This window comes from Muscardinus avellanarius, assembly GCF_963383645.1.
Source record: "Muscardinus avellanarius genome assembly, chromosome: X".
NCBI classification, from domain to species: Eukaryota; Metazoa; Chordata; class Mammalia; order Rodentia; family Gliridae; genus Muscardinus; species Muscardinus avellanarius.
This window is the reverse complement of record NC_137792.1, coordinates 26390322-26414350: the sequence shown is the minus strand read 5'-3', so window position 1 is coordinate 26414350 and position 24029 is coordinate 26390322. Positions and strand designations below refer to the sequence as shown.

Here is a 24029-nt window from a genome sequence, read left to right as displayed (position 1 = left end):
GATTAACTTCTATGGTACTGCTTAACTGTCTTTCCTTACCCCATCTAGGTCATATTATTTTCCATTAATCTAGAAAGCAGGAATCAAAGAAAATGGACAAATGTGTCCTATTAACTATCTTCTTTTGAAGTATTCTTGTCTTTTTAAAACAAAAATGAAAATACTTGCTCTCTTTGATGCATAAATGTATATTCCTTAGGTCTTGATGTTGCTCTTCCATTTTCTCATTTCTATAACAACAATAAAATATGCTCTATAAAAACATCTTCAAGTCCCTTGACCCTAGGTTACCCTTCCTCCAAAGCAATGTTCCTGAAATCTCAAACAAGACTGCCTTCTTCTGTGTCCACTTGATCTATGGAAAAATATTTACCACACCAAGCACTGGGAAGTACAGGCTCTTCCTTCTCTATATCCTTTGTACTTCTATACTCTGTGGGTAATGGTCTTGGAGTTCCATCCACTTGCTTGGAGCAGAAAAGTTAAAGTATCACTTTTTATTCCTCCTTGAGACATGAACAGAAGAAGCCACTCACATTTTCCCTCTGGGCCATGGATCAGCATGACTGTGATCCCCTTCCACATCTTGAGAGTTTTTTTTTAAATGCTTTTATTGGTGCATTGTAGTCATACATATTAATGGGATACAAGATAGTAGAGGCATACATGCACACATCAACCAATTAACCCTTACCCAATTCCTGCCCCATTTCCTCTAGAGGATTTTGATGTAAGTAGATTTGGTAGAGTAATGAAGGAAGGACCAGCTTTCCTACCTGTTTTGAAATGTCTTATTTCCCTCTCTTAAGAGTACAAGGAACTTAAAACTTACTCTTTTCACTTGAAAAACAAAGGCAAAATCTAAAACAATAAAGACCAGTTTTCAGTACCATGATGATGGCGCATCAGACCAGCTCTTAAGTCAGGTCAGAAAGAAACATCAAATGCACCAATGTGTTCTCATTGCTTGGCACTTGGACATGTATTAGATAATAAAGAAACACTAAAAGAAAGTTGCATAGATTTCCTGGCCCACCAAGCAAGTACTCCAGGAAAGAAAAACTATTGGCCAGAATAGTCTGGGCTAGGAAGTGTGTATATTAAATGATTCAAACTGGTGTCCTCTCATGGACATAGAAGATACAGAAACAAACCCACACACTTACAGCCAATTGATTTTTTACAAAGGTGCCAAACATATACATTGGAGGAAAGATAGCCTTTTCAACAGGAGATGTTAGAAAGTCTGTTTATTCATTTGTAGAAAAATGAAATTACTTCTTTTGTGGTAAATGAAATTAAATCCCTATCTTTCATCCTGCACAGGAGTCAACGTAAGATTCCTCAAAGACCTGAAAATTAAACCAGAGACTTTGAAGTTACTAGATGAAGGAATAGGTCTAACACTCTTACATGTAGGCACAGGTAAAAACTGCCTCAAGAAGACCCCCAAAGTTCAGGAGATTAAAACAAGAATTAATAAATTGGATGGCTAAACGAAAAAGTTTCTACTCCTCAAAGGAAAGATAGATTTATGATATTTTCAGTGGGTCTTATAAAAGAAAACATTCATATTTGTAATTCTTTTTCAATCATGAGCTCACACAGCTTTTTGTAAATGAAGCAAAATTTGTATTTTTACATTAAGATTGATAAATATAGGACATATAGGTCCTATAATGAATTAACGAACGTTATATCTTTAAAATGTTATTGGATAATTTTTCTTTTTTTCTCTATTTTTAAGCATGTATTCACATTCACATTTCAAATGTAATTCTTAGTTGTTTCATGTAAAGAATTATTTTTAACTTTCTTAGAAATGCCACTTTTAAGTGCTTTTAATATGTTGTCACAATGTAATCATAGTATCTTTATAATAGAAATGTGAGAAACAACCACTTTACAATGGAGATGATATTCCAATGATGGAAAAAGTCATCAATTATTTTTTTCATTTTTCTAACTTTTTATTTTATATGTGGAAATATTGCTTTTTTAATTTAATTTTGTCTTTTGATACTGGGGAGGGAACCCAGGGGCCTTCTCCCTCCAGGCTATACCTCCAGACCTATTTTATATTTTATTTGGGAACAGGGTCTCACTAAGTTGCTGAGAGCCTCAGTAAGATGCTGTGGCTGGCTTCAAACATACTTTTATTGGTACAGTGTAATTATACATTATAATGAGGTTCAGAGTGGAATATCCATGAACACAGCACTTGGTAAGTTTACCCTCGAACAGATTAATTTCTTTACATGGCATAAAGCAATATAAAAAAATGAACCAAGATGTTTTGAAAAATTAAAATCAGACTGCATCACTATCAGTTATGTACTAATTTCACATGAGAACTCTTTTCATCTATAGAATAATTCAGTGAAGTGACTGATGTTAATAATTCAATTTCTTTTGAAGAAATAAGTTTGTGTATTTTATTTAGTTTTCTTTGTTTTTTTTTAAAAATGGAATGAAGAAACTTTATTCCATTTTTATTTAGAAACTGTTGCTAGGATTCAGTTTTCTACTTCCAAATTGTTTTGTGCCAGTCTTTTAAAGTCTTTCTGACTTCCCTCATAGGTCCTCTTTCTACATGATTACTGTTATTGTTTAGTGGATTCACTAAATATATGAAATAATATTTTAAAACAACAGTTCAGTTGATCATCATTTTGAAATAACAACAAATTCCAATTATGGTTCACGACTTCCTACCAATTCAATTCAAAGAGACAGCACAGGTCAAGTAGGCAGAGAGTCCTAGAAAATCTGCAGGCTTGGCATCCCATCAGGGTCTGCCTAATAAGATGTTTAGAAATAGAAGTCAGCTTATGCCATGTCTAGTTCAAAGAATCCTGCAAGCTTGGATTGACATCAGGTCTTTTCACTGCCTGAGATAATCAAAGAATCTGTGTAAATCAATCTCTCTTATTGAATGCCAGGCCAGGCAAAGAACCAACTCACCTGAGGTCAACTCTGCCATCATCTTTTAAGCCATACTGTTCCTTTCAGCCCATGTAATCTCATCACTATAAAAAGCTAGATATTGCAACATTAATTTAAGGCTATATATGTGGTTTGAGGTATTGTAACTTATTCATTTGTATTAAAGTTCTACAGATTGGATCTGAAGAGTACGCCAGTTTTGCCTTTATACAGAAGAAGAACTACATTTAAACAGTGCCTGAGAAGGCAATTACTGCATACTGTGATTGAAAAGGTTTTCAGACTACCTATCACAGTGCTGACATTTTATCATTAGAGACCCATTTCTCTGGAATAGCTCTGGGTAGGCTACAGACAATCTCTTCTATAGTACAGAAGTATCTGATTATAGCCAAAGCACTGCTATCTGAATTAGTATGTAATGTAACTTCTAGTTGATGGTTTGACTGAAAAAAATAAAACTGAATACCACAGGATAAGGTCTCGGTCATCGATCTTGGATAAAACATTTTAATAGGTTAAAGATTGCTCCAAGTAATGTTTCATTATATTCTAATACTTCTAGTAAAAATAATAGGCAGATTTATTCTCCAGAGGATACAGTAGTGGTGACTTTTTTTTTCAATTTGTTTTTTAAATTCATTTTTGCCTCTGATTGCTTGAACTCTTGCTTTCCCATTAAGAAAACCTTTTTATGCATCATTCATCTAGTCATAAACAAAGCTATGTGGATTTATTTTAGGAACTGATATTGAGCAATGAATAAGACAGCCATGATCCCTGACTTTAATTATTAGAGCTTAGAGTCTAAAGTAAATGATAAGAAGTAATGGGGAATTCCTATGTCTTCTGGCACATTCTAAAGCAAATACAAAGGGCAAAAAAGAATATAAGAATGATAAGTATAAGCTCAACATCTTAATTTAGCCTTTCTAGAACTGTGTACACTATAAATGTACATGAGTTTACATGTCAAATAAAAATAAAATATTTAAAAATCGAGAACATAGAAGATGTATTTTTCTAAACAGAAAATGTGAGGGACACACTTCTGAATGAGAAATCTACATTTCCAAGGCAAATTTATGAGGAAAAATGGAGATTAGCTATTAAAGAAAGTTGGGTATAGAAAGTGTTTAAGGCCAAGAATCAAGAGAAACATGTTAAGAAATAAAAAATAAAATGTGTTTACATCTAGACCATGTGGTAGAAAACAATAGAACAGAATATTTCATAAAGAAATTTTGCAGTACTGGGATTGGGCCCAGAGTCACTTTAACAAATAGCTACACTTCCAGTCTTCTTTTATATTTTAACATGATATTTATATACTTTTATTGCTATATTCTAATTATAAATCTTAGTGAAGTATAGAATGATAGGAATATACATGCACACAATACTTGGTGCGTTTCCTTCAAGATCTCATTTATCCCTGAACTTGCAAGCTTTCTGCCTCAGCCTCCCAGGTTGCCAGGATTATAGGCACGCACCATTGCACACAGTGCAAAAAATTTTTTTAATCCATATTAAGGAATAAATATTTATTCTGAAGAAAATAACTAATCAGTATATGATTTTAACCAGACGGCCATTATTTTATTTTCTAGCAAATTCACTGTAGTTTTTTGGCAGGTGGGTTGTGGTACATTAAGATCCCAGCCAAGAAATAGGTACCATGTTTGAGGAAAGGTATGATAATTAAGGCAAAAAAGGCATCAAGGAGGATAGAATCAAGAAATGTTTAAAATATGTTGCCTAAGAAAGGAAAGCCTAGGACAAAATCTTGAAGTAGTCAGGTTTTGCTACAGGATAAAATAATTGGGAAAGCCCTCTCTCCCTTCCTGCACCATCAGACACCAGTCTCCTTTTTTTTTTTTATTTTATTCTTACTTAAGAAATGCTGTACTGTAACTTGGCCTCAATGAAAAATAATGACATCCCCAACGTATTTTTAGTTTAACAGCCAACATTTATTTTATTCATATAATATTTCATATCTTATATACAATATGAATGTCAAGATCAATTTAAAAATCCTTAGCATAAAAAAAATCCTTAGCATAACCTTTGAGGAGAGTTTTATTGTACCAGATAATCCAGCCTACTCCTCATATACTAAAAATGGTTCTATAATATGATGCATAACTTAATGAATTGCAGTATGTTGCCTATCCCTTCCTTACATTTAAAATTATTTTGTAAAGGTGAACAAATCCTTGAAGGGAGATTTTGCAATCTGTTCAACATGCTATTTATACTTAAAAGTGTTAAATTATCCTAATCATCCTTATAGTAACAATCAAGATTAATTGCAGCTATATTAGGATTACTCATTATTTGTCCTACTTCAGCAGTAACACATATCCAATTGTACAAACAATTTCCATAATCCAAATTGTAAAAGAAAGGGGTGATACGACCATGCAAAGCCAGTTGAAATAGTATTCAAAATAAATCCTTAACCAGATGGTTATCTAAAACTCTCTTTTTTAAAAGGAGCCGATTCTGAACAGATTGCATATGTGTCTCACTGGTGGAAGTGGATTATCTGTCTTGAATTGGATTGTGATGACGATGACCCTATTCTAAGTAAACCAAATCTCTTGAACTATATAATAAGATCAGGAGGAACATTCAGTCTGAGAACGACAGATTGCAGTGACTGAGATGATTTTGCTAATGTTTTTTTTTTTTTTTCCCAGCCTTTTTCCTTGATGCACATGATACTCTGGTTTTTTACTGCCGAGATTCCTGGTCCTATAGTTCTGTGTGCTAATTCTTTTTTCTTCTTATTTTTTTAAATTTTTATAAGTGGAGCTGAATGAGTAGCAGGAAGCTGCGAAATCTATCTTACAAAAAGGTGATTGCGGAAATGTCTAGAATCTTCATTTAGTGTGGAGCAGGATTGCAGAAAAACCATCAAGAGTAAACATTTAACTGATTCACTCATTTCTTCTTCTTTTTTTTTTTTTTTTTTTTTTAGGCCGTGAGGAGGCAAAAGTTGCTTGAGCAGAGTATCCAGTCTGCCCAGGAAATTGAAAAATCCTTGCACTTAATTGAGGAGTCCCTTGCATTCATTGACAAGCAGTTGGCAGCTTACATTGCTGACAAAGTGGACGCAGCTCAAATGCCTCAGGAAGCCCAGGCAAGTACAACTGACTAGGAAAGAGCTTTTGTTCTTTTGCTTTCATTTCCCAGACGGGATGCTGCTGTGTTTCGAACTAAATGTTTATTTAACTAATTGTACAGAGGTTTGCTTCGATTGACTGATTTGATTATTTGGAAGTAATGGGGAAAAGAAGTTGAGATTAGTACTATAAGATTTATTTTCCAAAGTATGTAATACAAGAACTTGAAATATAGGCACTTGAAAGACAAGAACACGGAGATCTGGTGTTTTATCAATGTTTTCAAACCATACTAAAGATAGAGGGAAACCATAAATCAGTGGATGGTAGAGAAAAAAATTTATAGTACTCTTAAAAAGCAGCACCAAAACATTCTGTTATCATGAAATCTCAAGTCATATGATCTTTGTTCTATATCAATGTATTTAAAGTAGTTAATAATACAAAATTAGATAAATTTGCATCTTATTACTATTAGGTATACTGGATATACTAGATAAGCTGGATATACATGGACACATTCACTCACACATATGTAGTCCAATTTATGAAATGTGTTTAACCAGATTTTTCTAGAATGATAGTTAATAGTAATGAAAACAAATATAAGTTGATTTTAAAGTGTATAAATTTAGGTCATATCTTAATTTACATTCACCTTGAGAACAATTCTTAAACTGTCCTTGTATTTTAAATAACCTTTAAATATATGTAATACATCATGTGTATTATATATTTAATATCTTTGGAATTATTCAATATTAATGTGATATTTGAATGTTATATGCATATTATAAAAACAGGTATAATTAAATCTATGCACAATGATGACCTAGACATTATAAGGTGATGTACAAATCTCTAAGTCTCTCTGCATGTTAAATAATGTAGATACCAGAAATATTTACTTTAAAGTAAGTTTTGAAGTGAAATAGTGCATTTGTAGATCATGGTTGCCGTGCAATTATAGTTCATTAATTTGCAGTTAAGGTGGTGACCAGGGAATCAGACTACAAAGCAGCATGAAATAGTTTTCCATGTTGACTCTGCATGACTAAGAAAGTTCCTGAGAATGTGAGACAGAGCACTGGTAGTTCTGTTAGACTCAAAACTCCCAGAACCAAGGGAATTCTTAATACATACCAATGAAGTATAGAATGAAGAAAAGGAAGATTAGGGAAAATTCTAATAATAAAATCCTCATTGTTTTCTGTTGACACAAAATACAAATACACTAGTAGAAATAGAAAGTAAGTAATAGCAACCACACTTGAGGATCTTAGCTTTTCTAGTACATCAAATGTCTATTGGTACCTTTTAATTGTACATGATAGTGAGATTCATAATCATATATAAATATATGCACGTATAAAAGTTTAATAGAGTTCTCTAGCATTAATTATTCCCAAGGCTATTGCAATTGACTCAAATAAAAATATTTTAGTAAAACCTTAGTAAAATGCATGGTATAACAGATAAATTATCACTGAATCAAAAAGAAACATGTGCTAATGAACAAATACAGAGTAGTAATTCTTTTTTATAATTTAGTGACATAAATTCAGAGGAATGTTTGATTGAGGAATTCTGAAAACTTTCTGAGTGAAAGTTTCATATTCACAGGATAAATAATAACATTAAAAGCATACATTTTACTGTAAATCATATTAAAAGTTCATTTTAAGGCTTATGGAATTAAACTATAGGTAGCAAGATTAGGGATAGAAAAACTGTTGGCATAGAAAAAAATTGAGACCTATTAGGGAAAAAATCTTATTTAGTTGAAGATATTGTGGAATAGTACTTTGTGTATATTCTGTTGTGAATATGAATGCAGGATTATATAAACATGAATAAAATGTGCTATTTTAATATATATTTTATCTCACATTCTCAAATAAAAATACATAATAAAACTAGTATAATAATAGCAGTTCTAAAGTACTTCTACCTAACAGCATGTAGGTAAATTAGGGTATTTCAAATCTACTCCAAGGAGAAGATTTTAGAGTATTAACAAGTCAAAATTCTTTTCCCATGCAATTTTTATTGCACTTGCATTTTCAAGAGACCACTAAAGTTCGAAAACACTATTAGCAATATATAGTACTGGAAAATTCAAGCCACCTAAAAGCTATTGAAACAATTTTTTCTATCCAAGATTTTATTTTGAGATGATGGCAAATGAGCTGTTTTCTGGAACAAAGTATTCAGTACTTAGATTTATTTCAAGCATTTCATTTCCAAAAGCTCAATTTGAAACTCCTGCATAAGAAAGAAGTCGAGAGTAAAGAGATTGTCTGTGAAGTAAGAACGTAATTTCTCTGTGTCAGAAACAAAACTAACTCGCAATGCCACAAAAATGAAGCTTTCCAAAGTGTGTGTGTGTGTGTGTGTGTGTGTGTGTGTGTGTGTGTGTGTATGTGTGTAGGCAAACTTTAATGCTCTTTATCTTAAAAGAAAACACACATTTTTTAATGGTGGACTTTGCTTTCCCTTTTTGGAAATTGCATAGTTATTTTAATTAAGTGCTGAGAAGATGGAAAATGAAGAACCTTGCCATATTTAGTATTCAGTGGAATATGTGCTCAGACTTTTCTCAATACTGATCTCACAAATTTGTGGATGTCTGTCTCCACCGTGTGGTACGCTGGTAGTTTTGCTACTTCATTTAAATCTGTTAATACAGACACCTTTTTGTCCATTTTACAATTGCTTGAAATTCTCAGGTATAAAAACTCCCCAACATCAAGGTTATGTATATGATGTATCTATGTATAAATATATATGTAAATATGTATCTGAATAGTATATTAATATATAAACGTAGATGTTGCTCAAGATACTTTATTCCATTCACATTTGTACTCATGACTAGAAAGTACAAAATAAGTGCTTCCCACTTCTTCAGCTAGTTCATTGATAAAACACATTACACAATTAGAAAACTGGGCTCTTTGATTCTGAATTAGATTGAACAATATTTTCCTTTTTTATTTAGTGACATTAGTTTACAGAAGTAAAAGTTAACCATTTAGACTATACAATTACACACTACAAGGATATCAGAGCATTGGATGACATGAGTATTTTATTTCAAACAATGGCACTTAAATAAACCACACCCTTAAATAAACCACACATCACATCAGTCTTTATTTACAACTCACTGAGGGATTTTTTTTTATTAATGTACAAAATTAAAATGTTAACTCACTGATGCAAACAGAATAAAATACATGGGGAAACTTTACTAAATATAGAAATATATATTTTAGATATAGAAACCAAAAACTTAAGAACTGTTTTTAAAACACTATGAATAAAAATGGGAAAAATTTATGAGACTTCTTCTGAAAGTTTGAGAAGTAAAATCAACAAATTGTATATCCACAAAGAAATACACGGAATAAATTTGATTGTTTAGCACAGAGTAAGATCCAGTAGCAAAAGTCTAAGTACCTGGGCTGCACCCCAGACCAGTCAAGTAAAAAGTCTGGGAGTACTAAGTCATGACTTCATAGAACCTCTTCCTCACCTATGGCCATATCAAGATTTTTATGAGAGGAAGGCTCTCCAAACTTGATTGCTTCTTTCCATCCCTTTCTTCCATGGCTAAAAATTAGCATCAATAAACAGAAAATCATCTTTTTTTTTAACCAAAGTAATGTGTTCATTTAAGCTGATTACATTACTGTACGTCTGAGAAATTCAGAATTGAGGTCTTCCTGTGTTTATTGAAGAAGCTAAACGTTACCTCATTCACTTTAAATATGTTTTGTCACATTTAAATGGAAACATTCTAAACTATCAAAATAAATGGCATACAAAATAAAGGGCCATATGTAGATTTTGATCTGCCAGATTGAATTTATGATTTCATTAGAAAATTAAGCAGAAATGGATAATAATCATAGGCATATTCAAGTTGCCAAACAGCTCTAACATTCTAACTTTACAGCCTATTTCAGTAACTTTTTAATTAGATGGCATAAATCCACAAGGGGTATTTTTTCAGAATTCATGTGAAAATTAAATAATATAACCAAAGGAAATAAAAAGAACTATCCAGAAGTTTTCATGCAAATGTTAAACCCCATACAACCATAATAGAATTTTTTTCTTCTTACTCACCATATCAGGTTAATCCAGTGCGTTTGATTTCAAGTCTGTCCTAACAAAACTTTCTACCCCTCTGTGTTTCTATATAAAACTAATTAATTGACAACTTAGAATAACCATTATTTTTATTTTTAATGTTTAATTGTGTGGGAAATGATCATAAGCAGGAGGTAAAGATGGTGTGATAGATTAGAAGCATGCCCCACATTGTACACTATACATAGAAAAAATGAACAGTATTATGTCCTCTCAGAAAGCATGATAAAGAAATGTGCCTTTTTATTATGAACTCTTAAAGGTTTATCTTGGTCTTACAGTTTAAATATAAAATCTTGTGAAAAGTTTATCTAAAAATTCTCAATATAAAAATGAAACTAAACCAGTACTTGGGAGGCTGAGACATGTAGTATTATAGGTCCTAGGTCAGTCTCAGCAACTTTGGGAAACTCTTAGCAACATGGCAAGACCCTGATTTCAAATAAAATGAAAAAGGTGCTAGGGATGTAGGTTGGAGATAGAATGTCACTGTAATAACGCACAGAGAAGTTATTAATCCAAAATGCATTCAGATAACATTGTCATACTACTCTTTCAGCATTTATTATATGAAAATTTTACCTATAATTTGCTTTTTTGTTATTTTTTTGTTCATCCCCATTTCTTCCTATTAATGCCAAGAGAGCAAGGCACCGAGCAGGTGTTAAATAAATATTTAGCAGATTTATTGAACTTCTTAAAGGTTTAGTTACTATTTATACACCAGAGAAATATGAGAGGTAATGCAGTTTTGTTTTTTTTTTAAAGTTGACAAGCTCAAAATGGTCCTTGCCATCTTGGAATTTATAACATCTTTTGAAACAAGATGAACATTAAGAAGTTGCTGGCCATCCAAGTTTAACATAACTATTTTTTTTCACAATACTGGGGATAGAACCCAGGCACATTCTACCTCCGAGCTACACCCCCAGCCCAATTTTTTATTCTTTATCTTTTAACCAAGTCTCACTAAGATGTGGAGGGCCTCACTAAGTAGCTAAAGCTGTCTTCAAACCATGATCCTCCTGTCTCAGCCTCCCAAGTACTGGGATTATAAGCATGTGCAACCACACTCAGCTTTACCATAACTATTGAGAATCATTTTTATAATGGTTTTATACCTAGTTATGGGGATTTATGATATTACCAAACTTTAGAGGTTTGGAAATACTTTCAAAATATTATAAGTGTAAAACATTTATTTTTCAAATGAAAGGGAATGACTAATTGTAGTATGTGCTCCATCCTCTTCATGTATTACATATTTTTAAAGGGCTACCCCATGTGAATATCTAATGTTTCAAAGCATCCACATTCTTTGATTTGATCATTACAACTGCTTAATGAAGTATATAAGTCAATTATTTTTGTTGAAGAGACTGAACAGGCTAGATTAATGGTTGAGGCTGGAGTGAGAATGGGGTGTAACTGAAAATGGACACAAGGGATCTAAAATAGAATTTCTTGACAATATTCTTTCTATGTCTAATCAACTTATGTTTTTTTACTAATAGTAGAAAAATGCCTTGGATATTTATTCTCTTCATACTTAATTGTTTATAAGTATAAAACTTTTCAAAACAATTTGCTCATGATCACGTTCCATTTATTTCATGTTCCCATGTTTGAAAATGCCTTCACCCAAGATACTTTAGTATATTTTCCTTCATTAATTTTGAAAGTGTGCATTATATATGGAGACTTCCTCTTCAAAGGCTTCAATTTCAAAATTATTATCTATTTGAAACTTACTAGTCTGAAGATATTATACTTCTCCAATAATCAGTGGTTTCAAGATATTTTTAATAGTTTTCTTTCTGAAATAATTTCAGTTATTTTCTAAGGAATTGTCTTCTTTATTTGATATTACAAAAGGTCCAATAATTATTTGATGTACTTTCCTGTATTTCATGAAATACCTTGGACACCTACAGCTTAATTTTGCTTTCCATTTTTTGTCATTAATTTGATATATGAGAATGGTTTAATGAGGTAAAGCAGGATAAAAAGCCCTGCTCTCAGCTTAATTAATTGTAAAGTGCTACATTGGAAATGTCATTAATATTTGATTGATGTTTGGTCCTATAATTCTGCCCTTTACCATTTTTAATGGAAAATGGTTATTTCTATTTCATTTGTTATTTATTTTCATAGTTTACATAGTTATGAACATACTTTCTGTATTATATGCTTTGTGTTTTTCTGATGACAAGATGATATAAGTTGCTTTATACTATTTCACTTCTATATAAAATTCTAGTTAGTGGATTGAGAATTTAGAGCATATATGGTTGTTCTGTATCGTTAACTCTAATATGCTACTTTTCTCTATGTTTCTGTTGGAATTAACTAATTTTAAATGAAACTAGAAACCAGGCATGGTGGTGTACACCTGTAATTCTAGTTCTTGGAAGGCTGAGATAAGAGGATTGCAAGTTCAAGGCCAGCTTCACCAAGTTAGAAAGTCCCTCAGCAACTTAGACCTGATTTCACCATAAAAGATAAAATAGGACTGAGGAGATAGCTCAGAGGTAGTGCCACTGGGGTTCAATCCCCAGTACTACACAGCCTCAAAATACGAAACAAAATATGTGAAGTTAGGCTGATAATTTCACAGTTGTTTGTTTTATAACAAACACTTAGCAGCCATATCCTGGTAGTTTGTTTGTTTTTTGAAATACTGGTGATTGAACCCAGGGGCATTCTACCCTGCAAGCTCCACCCTCAGCCCTATTTTTTTTTTATTTCCTTCAGAACACACACACAAAAACCCAAAAAACAGAAAAACTGCGGGTTCTTGTCCTGAGCTAAGAGTCAATCACATTAGCCCAGACTCTTGCTGAAGATTTAAAGAAGTTTCTTAAAAAGATAGAAATAGAAGACAGTTAAAGCCCCATGCCATTCAGAAATGGTAGGGGTGCGGAGGGGGGGGCAATTTGAGCGAATTCACCCTCAGCCCTATTTTTTATTCTTTATTTTCAAACAGGGTCTCTCCAAGTTGCAGAGGGCCTCACTAAGTAGCTGAACCTGGCTAAAATCCTCTGATTCCCATCTCAGCCTCCAAGTACTGGTATCACGCATGTGTGCCACCATGCCCAGCAGGTTTTGTTTTTTGTTTTTTGTGTTTTTTTAGGAGAAATAGCACTCAAATTGTATATCCTTCAGATCTTGTGGAGAATTTATAAATTTTGTAGCAAAGTATAAAAATTATGTTTCTTTTTCTATGTCATCTTATACAATGTAATATTCTTTCATCATCTAATCATAATGTCAAAAAACAATGTAATATTTGTCTTTTCTTAATGAGGGATCTTAAAATAGGATATTGTCTATTCTGCCTTGAAGTTTCAATAATGTTCTGTTATTTCAATAAAGCACTTATCTACTTCACAATAAAGCTGCTCTAAATTGAAAAGCATTTTTAATTATGTAGTCCCAGAGCAATACTTTTATGAAGTGAAATAAAGTAGGTGGTAAAAGAAACAAAGTAAAATTTAATATTTCAAGGTAAAAATTGTATAAATTTCAAGGTAAAAATTGTATAAATAATTTATAAATATGCTACATAAACATTAGTATGATTCATGTCCTACAACTTTCCCAAAGTATAATCAATTGGAAATATATAGTAATTTATTTACAATCTTAATAATTAATATTATTAATTAATATATTAGATATATTGAATAACTTCCCCAATTATTTCCACAGGGTTTTTTTGTGATACTGGAGATTGAACCCAGAGACATTCTACCTCCAAGCCCTACCCCTAGACCATGAACCAGCAATTTTTCTATCTCAGCCTCCCAAGTACTGGGAATATGAGCATGTTCCACCATGCCTGGCTCCACAGGGCTTTTAAATCAATTATCTTCTCACATTTTTGTAGGAAAAATGGATTTATCCATTGGCTATTTTCTCAGAGCGTTAAAACATGTTGAAGTCTGATTGACTTGAATTTCATCATATGTAGAGTCTGAACTCTTAAAAAATCATTAAATTATTTTATAAGGATGCTTCTTGATCTTTAATCAGCCTTTAGCCCTTGAACATCTGATTTCTGCTCTCATTATCTACTGACTATGCCCTGACTAAATTTCTCATTGGCCAGTAATGTACTCTTACTACTTTATTTCTCATAGGACCTGTCTCCAATTTGAAATCCTTAATCTCTTAAAATTCTCACATCATTTGACTGAAGTGGTAGTCTCTCTTCCGTAGTTACTTATCCTTCTAATAGACTTCCAGTTTTTAATTTTCTTCTTAATGCCCCTTTAATGCCCATATTTTCTATGCCTCTTTCTTTGCCCGCTCTTCCTACTTCTCTCTAACATTTGAAAACATTGACATAAATACCTATTGTACAGAGCTATACTGCCACACTCTGCACCTGTCTATGCACACAACCTATTGTGATCAAAAAACAACAGCTTATCTCAAAGTATCGTTGATTTGTTATATTTTCTCACTATATTCTTATTTGCCTTATATTTTGATATAAAACTTTCATCTCATTTTGATAATTTTTTAAAAATAATTTTTCTGACTGATATCTTTTAGTTTCTCATATTAATATGGTTGGGTGTAATATTTCAATGCATGCATTGAGTGACCAATCAAATCCAACCTTCTCATGCCACCTATCCCCAAGAGTATTCTTCCCATATTCTAGTAATCAGCATTCTCTTTTCAGGTAGGTGGAAGATGTTGTTTAGCTTTTACATATTAGAGAGAATATATTGTACCTGTCTTTCTGTGTATGATTTATTTAACTTAATGTCCTCCGTAGCCATCTATTGGCTGCAATTGACAGAATTTTCTTCTTATTTGGGACTGAATATGATTCCATTATAATTATTCCATAAAACAGTATTCTACAGTTTTATCAGAATTTTTCGTGTAGTGTTGTTTCATTTCCTTAGTTAAATTTAAAATGTTTTTTTTTTGGCAATTATTAGGAATGGGGTAGTTTTTTTTTTTATTATTTCCTTCTCAACAAGTTCTTTAGTGGTATATTTGAATGCTACTGAATTTAAAATGATATTTTTGTATCCTGAAACTTTACTGAAATCACTTAGCAATTATAATAGTCTCAAATTTTTAAATTTATTTTTATTTTTAAAATAATAGAAACCACCAGGCATGATGATGCATGCCTATAATCCCAGTACTTAGAAAGCTGAATCACAAGGACCATAGGCTCAAGGCCAGTGTCAGCAACTTAGCAAGACTATTTTTCAAATTAAAAAATAAAAATAAAAAATAAACTAAATTAGGGCTAGGAATCAAGCTCAGAAATAAATTGTCCCTGGGTTCAATCACCAGTATTCCGCCAAAATACTAAAAACCATTCATTTAGAACATGAGAATATTTAATTCTCGCTCTTGACCTACATTTTCAGTTATAGTTTCACCAAATTCTCCCCACTGTTTAGTATCTTGCCTCCATACCAGGTTTTCCCCTAAACCAGCAATGCTTTAGTTTTTTTTTTTTTTTTAACAAATCTTGATGCCTCAAATATCTCACATGCTATTTATAAGTCTTATGTATGAGTAAAAATTAATTAACTAAAGTAAAAACAAAAACGGGCAGAGATTTGTCATAAACATACAGTATGATCTCATAGAAGTCATGAGCAATAGGAAAACTTTTACTCATGAATAAAATGTAAACCTCATGTTCTGGTTATTGGTAGCAACTCTTCATTGTTGTCTCTAATGGTTTTGGTGAATGGTTTTCTCTTGGAGTCTCTAATATGTTCAGCTTTGGGCCAGTACTGGAAAGCTATTGAGACTCAATTGGGTGGGTGTCCAAGATCCTGGTGGCTTGAAGTTGTCTCATGCAAGGTCAGTTGGGATTATTTACCGAAATGCTTATATATGGCCTCTTCCTGAAGTTTAGGCTCTTTTTAGCATATTACATTGGATGAATGTCAAGAGGGAGCACACTACCAGTGTGTGTTCCTAAAAGAGAAGTAGAAGCCATCAGGCCAGATTGGGACTTTTGCCGTAACTGGAAGAGCATCACTTTTGTTGTATTCTATTGCTGAAGGCAATCAAAAGGAAAACTAGCCAGGCGTGGTAGCACACGCTTGTAATCCCAGCATTCGAGAGGCTGAGACCTGGAGGATCGCGGTTCGCGGACAGCCTCAGCCACTTTGTGAGGCCCTCTGCAACTCAGTGAGACCCGGTTTCAAAATAAAGAATAAAAAATAGGGCAGGTGGTGTAGCTCAGAGGTAGAATGCCCCCGGGTTCCATCCCCAGACCTGCAAAAAAAAAAAAAATGGAAAACTAAAGTTATATATAAAGTTATATATAATCCTCAGCTCTATTTGGGGGGGAGGGGTGCCAGGGATGGAATGGAACTCAGGGGCATTCTACCTCTGAGCTGCATCTCCACTCCTACTTCTTATTATTTATTTTGAAACAGGGCCTCACTGAGTTGCAATGGGACACACTAAGTAGCAGCTGAGGCTGTCCTCGAACCATGATCCTCCTGAGTTAGCCTCCCAAATGTTAGGATTACAAGTGTGCGCCACCCCGCCCAGCTTAACCCTCACCTCTTAATGAAGAGATGGTGAGAGGAGTATGTAGCACAGATACTACGATTGCAGTGCACTTTGGGAAATGACATCTGCTTTAGCCTATGATTGGAAGACATTAATATTTAGGCCCCTACCTCTCATTCTGGGTTTCTACTTATATCTTCTCTTTCTACTCATGGATTTTTGCTCTTTTGCAATTGATACTGAAAGCGAGAAGCCTCATGAAAACAGTTTTATAGCATATGTGACACAGTTTTAAGCATCCACAGAATTTGGCTATATTTTCCCTTGTTATATGTTTCTGAGGAAAGCTCTCATGGACCTATTTTGGCACATGCATTGCCTATGCTCTAAGTATTAATGACTTAGTGGAGAAAATTATGTGGCTTAAACGTAAATATTATTGTCCCACATTTTTGAGAGGCTTAAGAATATTCCCGCTGAAAGGTCCTAATAAAATAAATCCTAAGCATTTGATAATCCCTAAAATACTTACTGATTGTTCAGAATTTTGCTTTAACATCATCTCTCATGACATTTTTTTTTTTTTTTGGTGGTACTGGAGTGGAACCCAGGGGCTTTCTATCTCTGGGCTATACTCCCAGACCTATTTTCTATTTTATTTGGAACCAGGGTCTCACTAAGTTGCTAAGAGTCTCACTAAGTAGCTGCAGCTGGCTTCGAACCTGTGCCATTCTGAAGTCAGCCTCTCAAGCGTGGGGATTACAAGTGTGAACCATCATGCCCAGCTCTCATGATATTTGCTAACACCCTTGTATAAGTGACACTTCAACTACAAGCACCCTTTAAATTTTGTAGGTCCTTTAGCATTTTTTCTGTTAATATTGTTATATACTTAGAATTCCTAACCTCTAGATTATATGGATTCTGAAGAATAGTATATATCAGTATTTCTCACACTATATAGTTTTCAACCAATGAAAATATTGTTTATAGAAAAAATATGCGTTTACTTTAGTCTGTAGACTCATATATTTAAAGTCAGAATTTTAATTACTAATTAAGAATTAATTTTCCTTTATAAATGTTACAGTTAATGTGCTGCAGAATATTATTAAGGTATATCTGGAATTTTATCCTTACATCCTAAGGAGTTCCTCTATCAGGAGCCCATTTTCATAGGATAATTCTCACTACTCAGTTTAGGGTATAGTTCTACTTGTGGTAACTGCTAAGAAAACCTGAAGCCACATTCTAATAATAGATACCAGAATTAGCTCCAACTGGTGTACATTTGTTTATACAATTGTTTTGCATATTATATTGCTACTATATGATAAGATAACAGATTCTTCTTTTATATGCTTATAAAAATGTATCAATGAATTTTGAACTAAAATTATTCATAGCTGGTTTTTACTGAATCTGACAGGAATAAATAAATTTATTATTTTGTGTCTGTACACTTTGATTTGGTACATACATATGACTGGGTCAGAAATTCAAAAGACAATTAAGTGTATACTATTGACTGGAACTTAAAATGTTCTTATTGAAGATAGACAATACAGAAATAATTTATAGTTACTTAAACTTTAAAAGTGAATATTTGTAGGATGCCATAAAGTATCTATCAGATAAAATCAATGGCTGTTGAGACATTTAACTTCTCTTTCTTAGATCTCTAGACTTCCTGAAATATGATTCAGAATTACTGAGTCTTTGTTAGGGAATATTATCTATATGTAACTTTTTCATTACATCATATCTTTGTCAAAGATAGCTAATTTATAAAAATTAATAGCTTGTTTTTGGTTATATTTGAATGTAACAATAAAGATACAATAGCATTATTTCTACATATTAGATTTAAGTAGAAATTATCAGAAATTATGAGTCAAATAGTTCATTATCAGTGAGTCAAAATGATAATTTCTTCTTATAATAATCCATAGGGAAAATGAATTATTTAAATTTTGGTCATTTATGGTAGATAAAAATAATTATTTAAAGGATACTATATTATAGTAAAGATTTAGGAAAGTTTCTTAATTGTATCTTTTTGGAGAATGGGTTTAATTTGCAATAACTTGCATATTATTCTAACTACTAATGCTATCCTCCCTACAGAAAATACAATCGGATTTAACAAGTCATGAAATCAGTTTAGAAGAAATGAAGAAACATAATCAGGGAAAGGAGACGGCCCAAAGAGTTCTATCACAGATAGATGTTGCACAGGTATGTTTCCTTGCATAAACTAAGGATCTTGTTTTATTCACACTTGAAACATAATGTAGTCTATACTAAACAACTTGATTATTAGCAAAATTACAATTGAGGGCATTATTTGCTAACTAAACTGGTATATGTCAGTATGGACCTTTTGCTTTGTGCATTTTAAAAATATTTTAATAGATGACCATTTATCAGAGTAAAGGAGATTATTGATTTCTTGCAAATGTATATATTTTGTGATAGGTTATTTAAAACATTGATTTACTTTTACTCATTTATAACTTCAGATATAAAGAACATTTTCTTAACAAAAATATGACTATTTCTTGGAAGACTAAATTAAATCAGTACTTCCTCATGTTGTCTTTACAGAAAAAATTGCAAGATGTGTCCATGAAGTTTCGATTATTTCAGAAACCAGCCAATTTTGAGCAGCGCCTAGAGGAAAGTAAGATGATTTTAGATGAAGTGAAGATGCACTTGCCCGCACTGGAAACAAAGAGTGTTGAACAGGAAGTAGTACAGTCACAGTTAAATCACTGTGTGGTATGTATTTCAGATGACAAATATCCAGCAACCCCTTCACTTTTCTTTTGATGAAACTTGTTTTTAGATAACTGTAATAATTACACTATATATTTTTAAGGTTAAGAACAAAATCTGTCATGAGATAGGAACTTTTACTGAAATAGTAGCTACTTAATGCCAATTATTTAAGTGTCTTTTAAAAACCCAATTCTGCTAATGACTGTGCAAAATACAGAAGGGTCTTTGATTCATTCAGTACTTTGAATATATCTTTAAATAAAAATTCAGAAAAGATATACATTAATCTGGAAACAGCAACCATGGCAGTAATTGCAGTAATAACCTTTCCAGAAATAACAGGTACCATGTAAACTAAGTGATATTTAAGAATTCATCTCTAATTTTCAAGAATATAAATCACTTGGAGAATTTAAGGCAAGATTGCATTTCAGGTACTCTTAATTCAATTCCTGACTCTTTTCCATGACAAATTAGTGCCGAATATATTCCAAAATGCTACCATACCAAAACAGAATAAAAAGACAATTAAAAATACAATTGACCTGCCACATAAATATTCATTAGAATTTGGAATATTGAGCTGGGCGTGGTGGTACACACTTGTAATTCCCTGCGCTTGGGAGGCAGAGACAGGAGGATCATGCAGGTTTGAAGCCAGCCTTGCTGGCTTGAGATACCCTGTTTCCAAATAAAAATATAAAAAATAGGTCTGGGAGTGAAGCCCAAAAGTAGAAGGGTTTCCAGGAATCCTAGTACCACACACACACATACACACACACAAAAAAAAAAGCACCAGAATTTGGAATATTGAACAGTTTCCTATGTTGCTATTGTTAGAAATTCACCAAGTCAGATGACCCTTCTGTCAGCATTGAGCTGAAATGTAAGGGTGCCAATGAAAGTAATATAAGTACTATTATAACTCTGTGTGTACTAAGGACCATCAGAATATAAATTCACATGAAATTAAAACACTGACTGTAATTAACATTAAAAATAAAAAGTTTTAGTACTTTGTTTTTTAAGTTTTGCTTCTGTATCCATTCCACAGTATAAATGAAAACAGAACAGTTTATACATAAATTTTAGTCATATCTCTGATTGAGAAATTATTTTCTTTTTATTTTATTCAACAACATTTAGCCTGCATTTTGTAGAATAATTAAATATTCTCACCCCCCAAAAAGTAAATTTTAAGCATAATGAAATACAGTTATTACCTGAAGTTAGATTAGCAAGTGTACACATACGTGGAGATATATCTTTAAATTTCAGAAAGACTTAACAAAACTTATGCAAGTACACTACCATCATGACTAGTGTTTGCAAGGTGTGAGTTATTCATTCTCTTCTAGGATCAAGTCTCTAATGTTATTTACAAAACTTATCTTCCAGAAATAATGGGTGTCATGTAAGCTAAGTGATGTATAGGAATTCATATCCAATTTAAAAGTAGCTGAAAAGAGCCACATCATCTTCACTACAAGGACAGAGCTCAAAGCACCAGCTCAACTTGTTTCTGGTTCTAGTTTAAATGACAGGACCAATTTACATAGTCTTTCTAAAGTACATCTTTTCTTATCTTTTATTTTATTACTTAATATGCTTCACGATATATATTATATCTATGGCTTTGCCTTCAAATAATTTTCATCTAATAAAAATTATTACTAATGTGAATACAAATATAAGTAATATTTGTTTTTCTTTGTTATAAATATTTTCCTTACCTATTCAAAAAAATGAAGTTAATGGCTAACAGTACCATGAATAAATTTTAATCAAAATGATAAATCAGTGATTTTTAAGTTAAAAAATGAGTCATTTGAAACTATGATTGCAAAATTCACATAGTTTATTCTCAATGTAATATGAGAATGTAATGATGAATGATTTCAGTGTTTCCAGATACCCAGATATCTTTTTCTTATATTTTCTAAGACAAAGTGAAGCAAAAATTATCTGGAAAGCAAGAACTCAAAATGATTAGCAAATGCATATTAATACCAGTTATCAAAGAAGAGATTAAGATGGAAATAGAATATGCATGTAGCCTTAATCAGTCAGATAATTACTCAGTGTTTACAGAATGTTTGGTTTTAGACACTGAATTTAAACTGAAAAGAGAAAACAAACGAAATTTTTGTTTTAATTATAAAAGACAATTACCAGCAAGTTTATTTCTTAGTAGTTATAAGTAATTACTGTTCATATTTAGTGCTGAGAAAGGTACAGTGTATAATATAAACAATTATGTATACATTTAACACATGAATTGAATGCATGTGCAAACATGAGTACATACAAAACTACAAACATATCATTCAGGAGAATAACTATAATGCAAACTTATTGCACCAAAAGTATTAGTGGTATAGTTGCATTAAGTAAAGTTGCCTTTCCTTTCGTGAATTTGTGACCCTTGTCTCCTAAGGCTTTGTTATGGCCACCACCCTCTTAAAACAATATATGAGTGCTTTGTACTTGTGCTATACATGCAAGTTTTAAATAATATTTTATATTCATTATATCAGAACAATTAAGAAAATAAATTTGTATAATCCAATTCAAATTACATAAATTTAATTCTCTTCCTTATATGTGATATAATATCTACTGAAACTATTACCTTGGGATTGAGATATTTTATTCTATTGAAGTGTAAGCACAATGAAAACAGCAGTGATCATTTCAGACTTGTCCAGGACAGATTCCCCAGTAAATAGAATACTCTCTAGTACATGGTAGTGACAATAATAGCTAGTAATTGAGTGAATTAATTCACCCAGACTCATAGGTAGAATTTTATAACCCTGTCACTTAAAATGAAAATCATTTTTATATTTTGGAATGACCTTTATAAACTTGGATTAAAGAAATATATACCCATATTATATGGATATATATGGATATATATATCATGCTCCTACTATAATGAGAATAGCTATATATTATGCATGATTATACATTTCTGTATAATCATACATATAAATATTAAATGAAAAGAAAATGCAAACATTTTCAATAGCTATAAAATGCTGTTCTACTAAATCTGAAAAAAAATAGTACTAAGGTGATACCTACTTTTTTTTAATAATGAAATAAGTTAATTTAACACTATTGGCTTGTTGTATGCAGACTTTGCGAGAAATGAGAGACTCTAGAGTCCCAGGGAAATGTGCCAATTGAAGCCTTTATTAGCTGGCCAGCGGTGGAGCTCTCAGTTGAAAATCAGACCAGATGGGTGCCCAGACTGGCCAGGGTGGGGGATTTATAAGCAAGCAGGTTTACAGAAGCCGAAACTCAAACTCGCAGGTTAGAAGGTGTTGGGGGAGGATTACCACACAGGAATTTCAGGTAGAGAGATAAACCATTAGCATATGACAGGGCAGGGGAGTGGTCCCCCTCCTGCTGTAGCTCTAGTCATTCCTAGAGGTGCAAGATTAAATTTGATTAGCTGCTTGACAGGAAGGGGAAACCAAATGGAGTCTCTTCTCCTTCCACAGGCTATTACTAAACTTTATTTTATATTGTTACTTAGAATTTGTATAAAAGTCTGAGTGAAGTGAAGTCTGAAGTGGAAATGGTGATAAAAACTGGACGTCAGATTGTACAGAAAAAGCAGACTGAAAATCCCAAAGAGCTTGATGAAAGAGTAACAGCATTGAAATTGCACTACAATGAATTGGGTGCAAAGGTATGTATTGAGAATTCTAACGCAACTTTCTATTTTCTTTATATTCTTTCTATATCTACATGATATACATAGATATATTTTTCATGTTCAGCTCTTAAAAAACAATAATCAGTAAGGTTCAGCATATCATTATAGGTTGAAAAATATATGAACCCTGGGGAGATTTTGAGCAGAGTTCTAAAAGGGTTTCCTTATTCTAAGTTTGTCTGGTGTTCATTATATAAACTTATTGATGATGACATGATGACTGGTAAGTATTATAAACTGCCATACCTTTTTATATTTCTTCAATTAAAATTCACACATTCCACATATATTTGTTATAATGGAGTTGGCATATGACAAAGATATTCTGTTAAAAATGCTCACAACTTTCTATCTTCTTTTCCAAAATCAGTAGCATGTCTAGGGAAGTTATCTATCTCCCCTTAACCCAAATATTTGTTTAGTTTAAAATTGAAACAGTTCACTCTGTTGATTGCTTTCTCTGTTGAGCAAAAAAAAGCTCATTAGTGTGATGTAATCTTATTTGTCTGTTTGGGGTTTTGTTTTCTCTGCTGGGGTTTTATAAAAAAAAAAAAACTGCAAAGACCTATGTCAAAAAGTGAATTTTCCTATATTTTATTTTGTTTTACAATTTTATGTCTTAAGTTTTCAACCTATTTTGACTTAATGTTTGTAAATAGTACCAGATGAGGATCTGATTTTATTCTTCTGCATGTGAAAATCCATGTTTCCTAGCACCATTTATTGAAGAGATTGCCCTTTCCCCAGTTTGTGTTCTTGGCACCTTTGTTAAGATT

At 32.3% G+C, this 24029-nt stretch overlaps 1 protein-coding gene across 2 annotated transcripts in view; it reads left to right on the top strand.

The window, feature by feature from the left end:
• DMD (dystrophin) overlaps window positions 1-24029 on the top strand; it is a gene marked incomplete at both ends in the record, with an annotated part of 2101015 nt that overhangs the window by 752012 nt on the left and 1324974 nt on the right. For both annotated transcript variants that reach the window (XM_080719244.1, XM_080719243.1), the window contains 4 exons: window positions 5933-6094; window positions 18873-18983; window positions 19353-19526; window positions 23071-23226. In XM_080719244.1, coding sequence (XP_080575370.1) covers window positions 5933-6094; window positions 18873-18983; window positions 19353-19526; window positions 23071-23226 — 603 coding nt within the window. The remainder of the gene's footprint in view (window positions 1-5932; window positions 6095-18872; window positions 18984-19352; window positions 19527-23070; window positions 23227-24029) is intronic.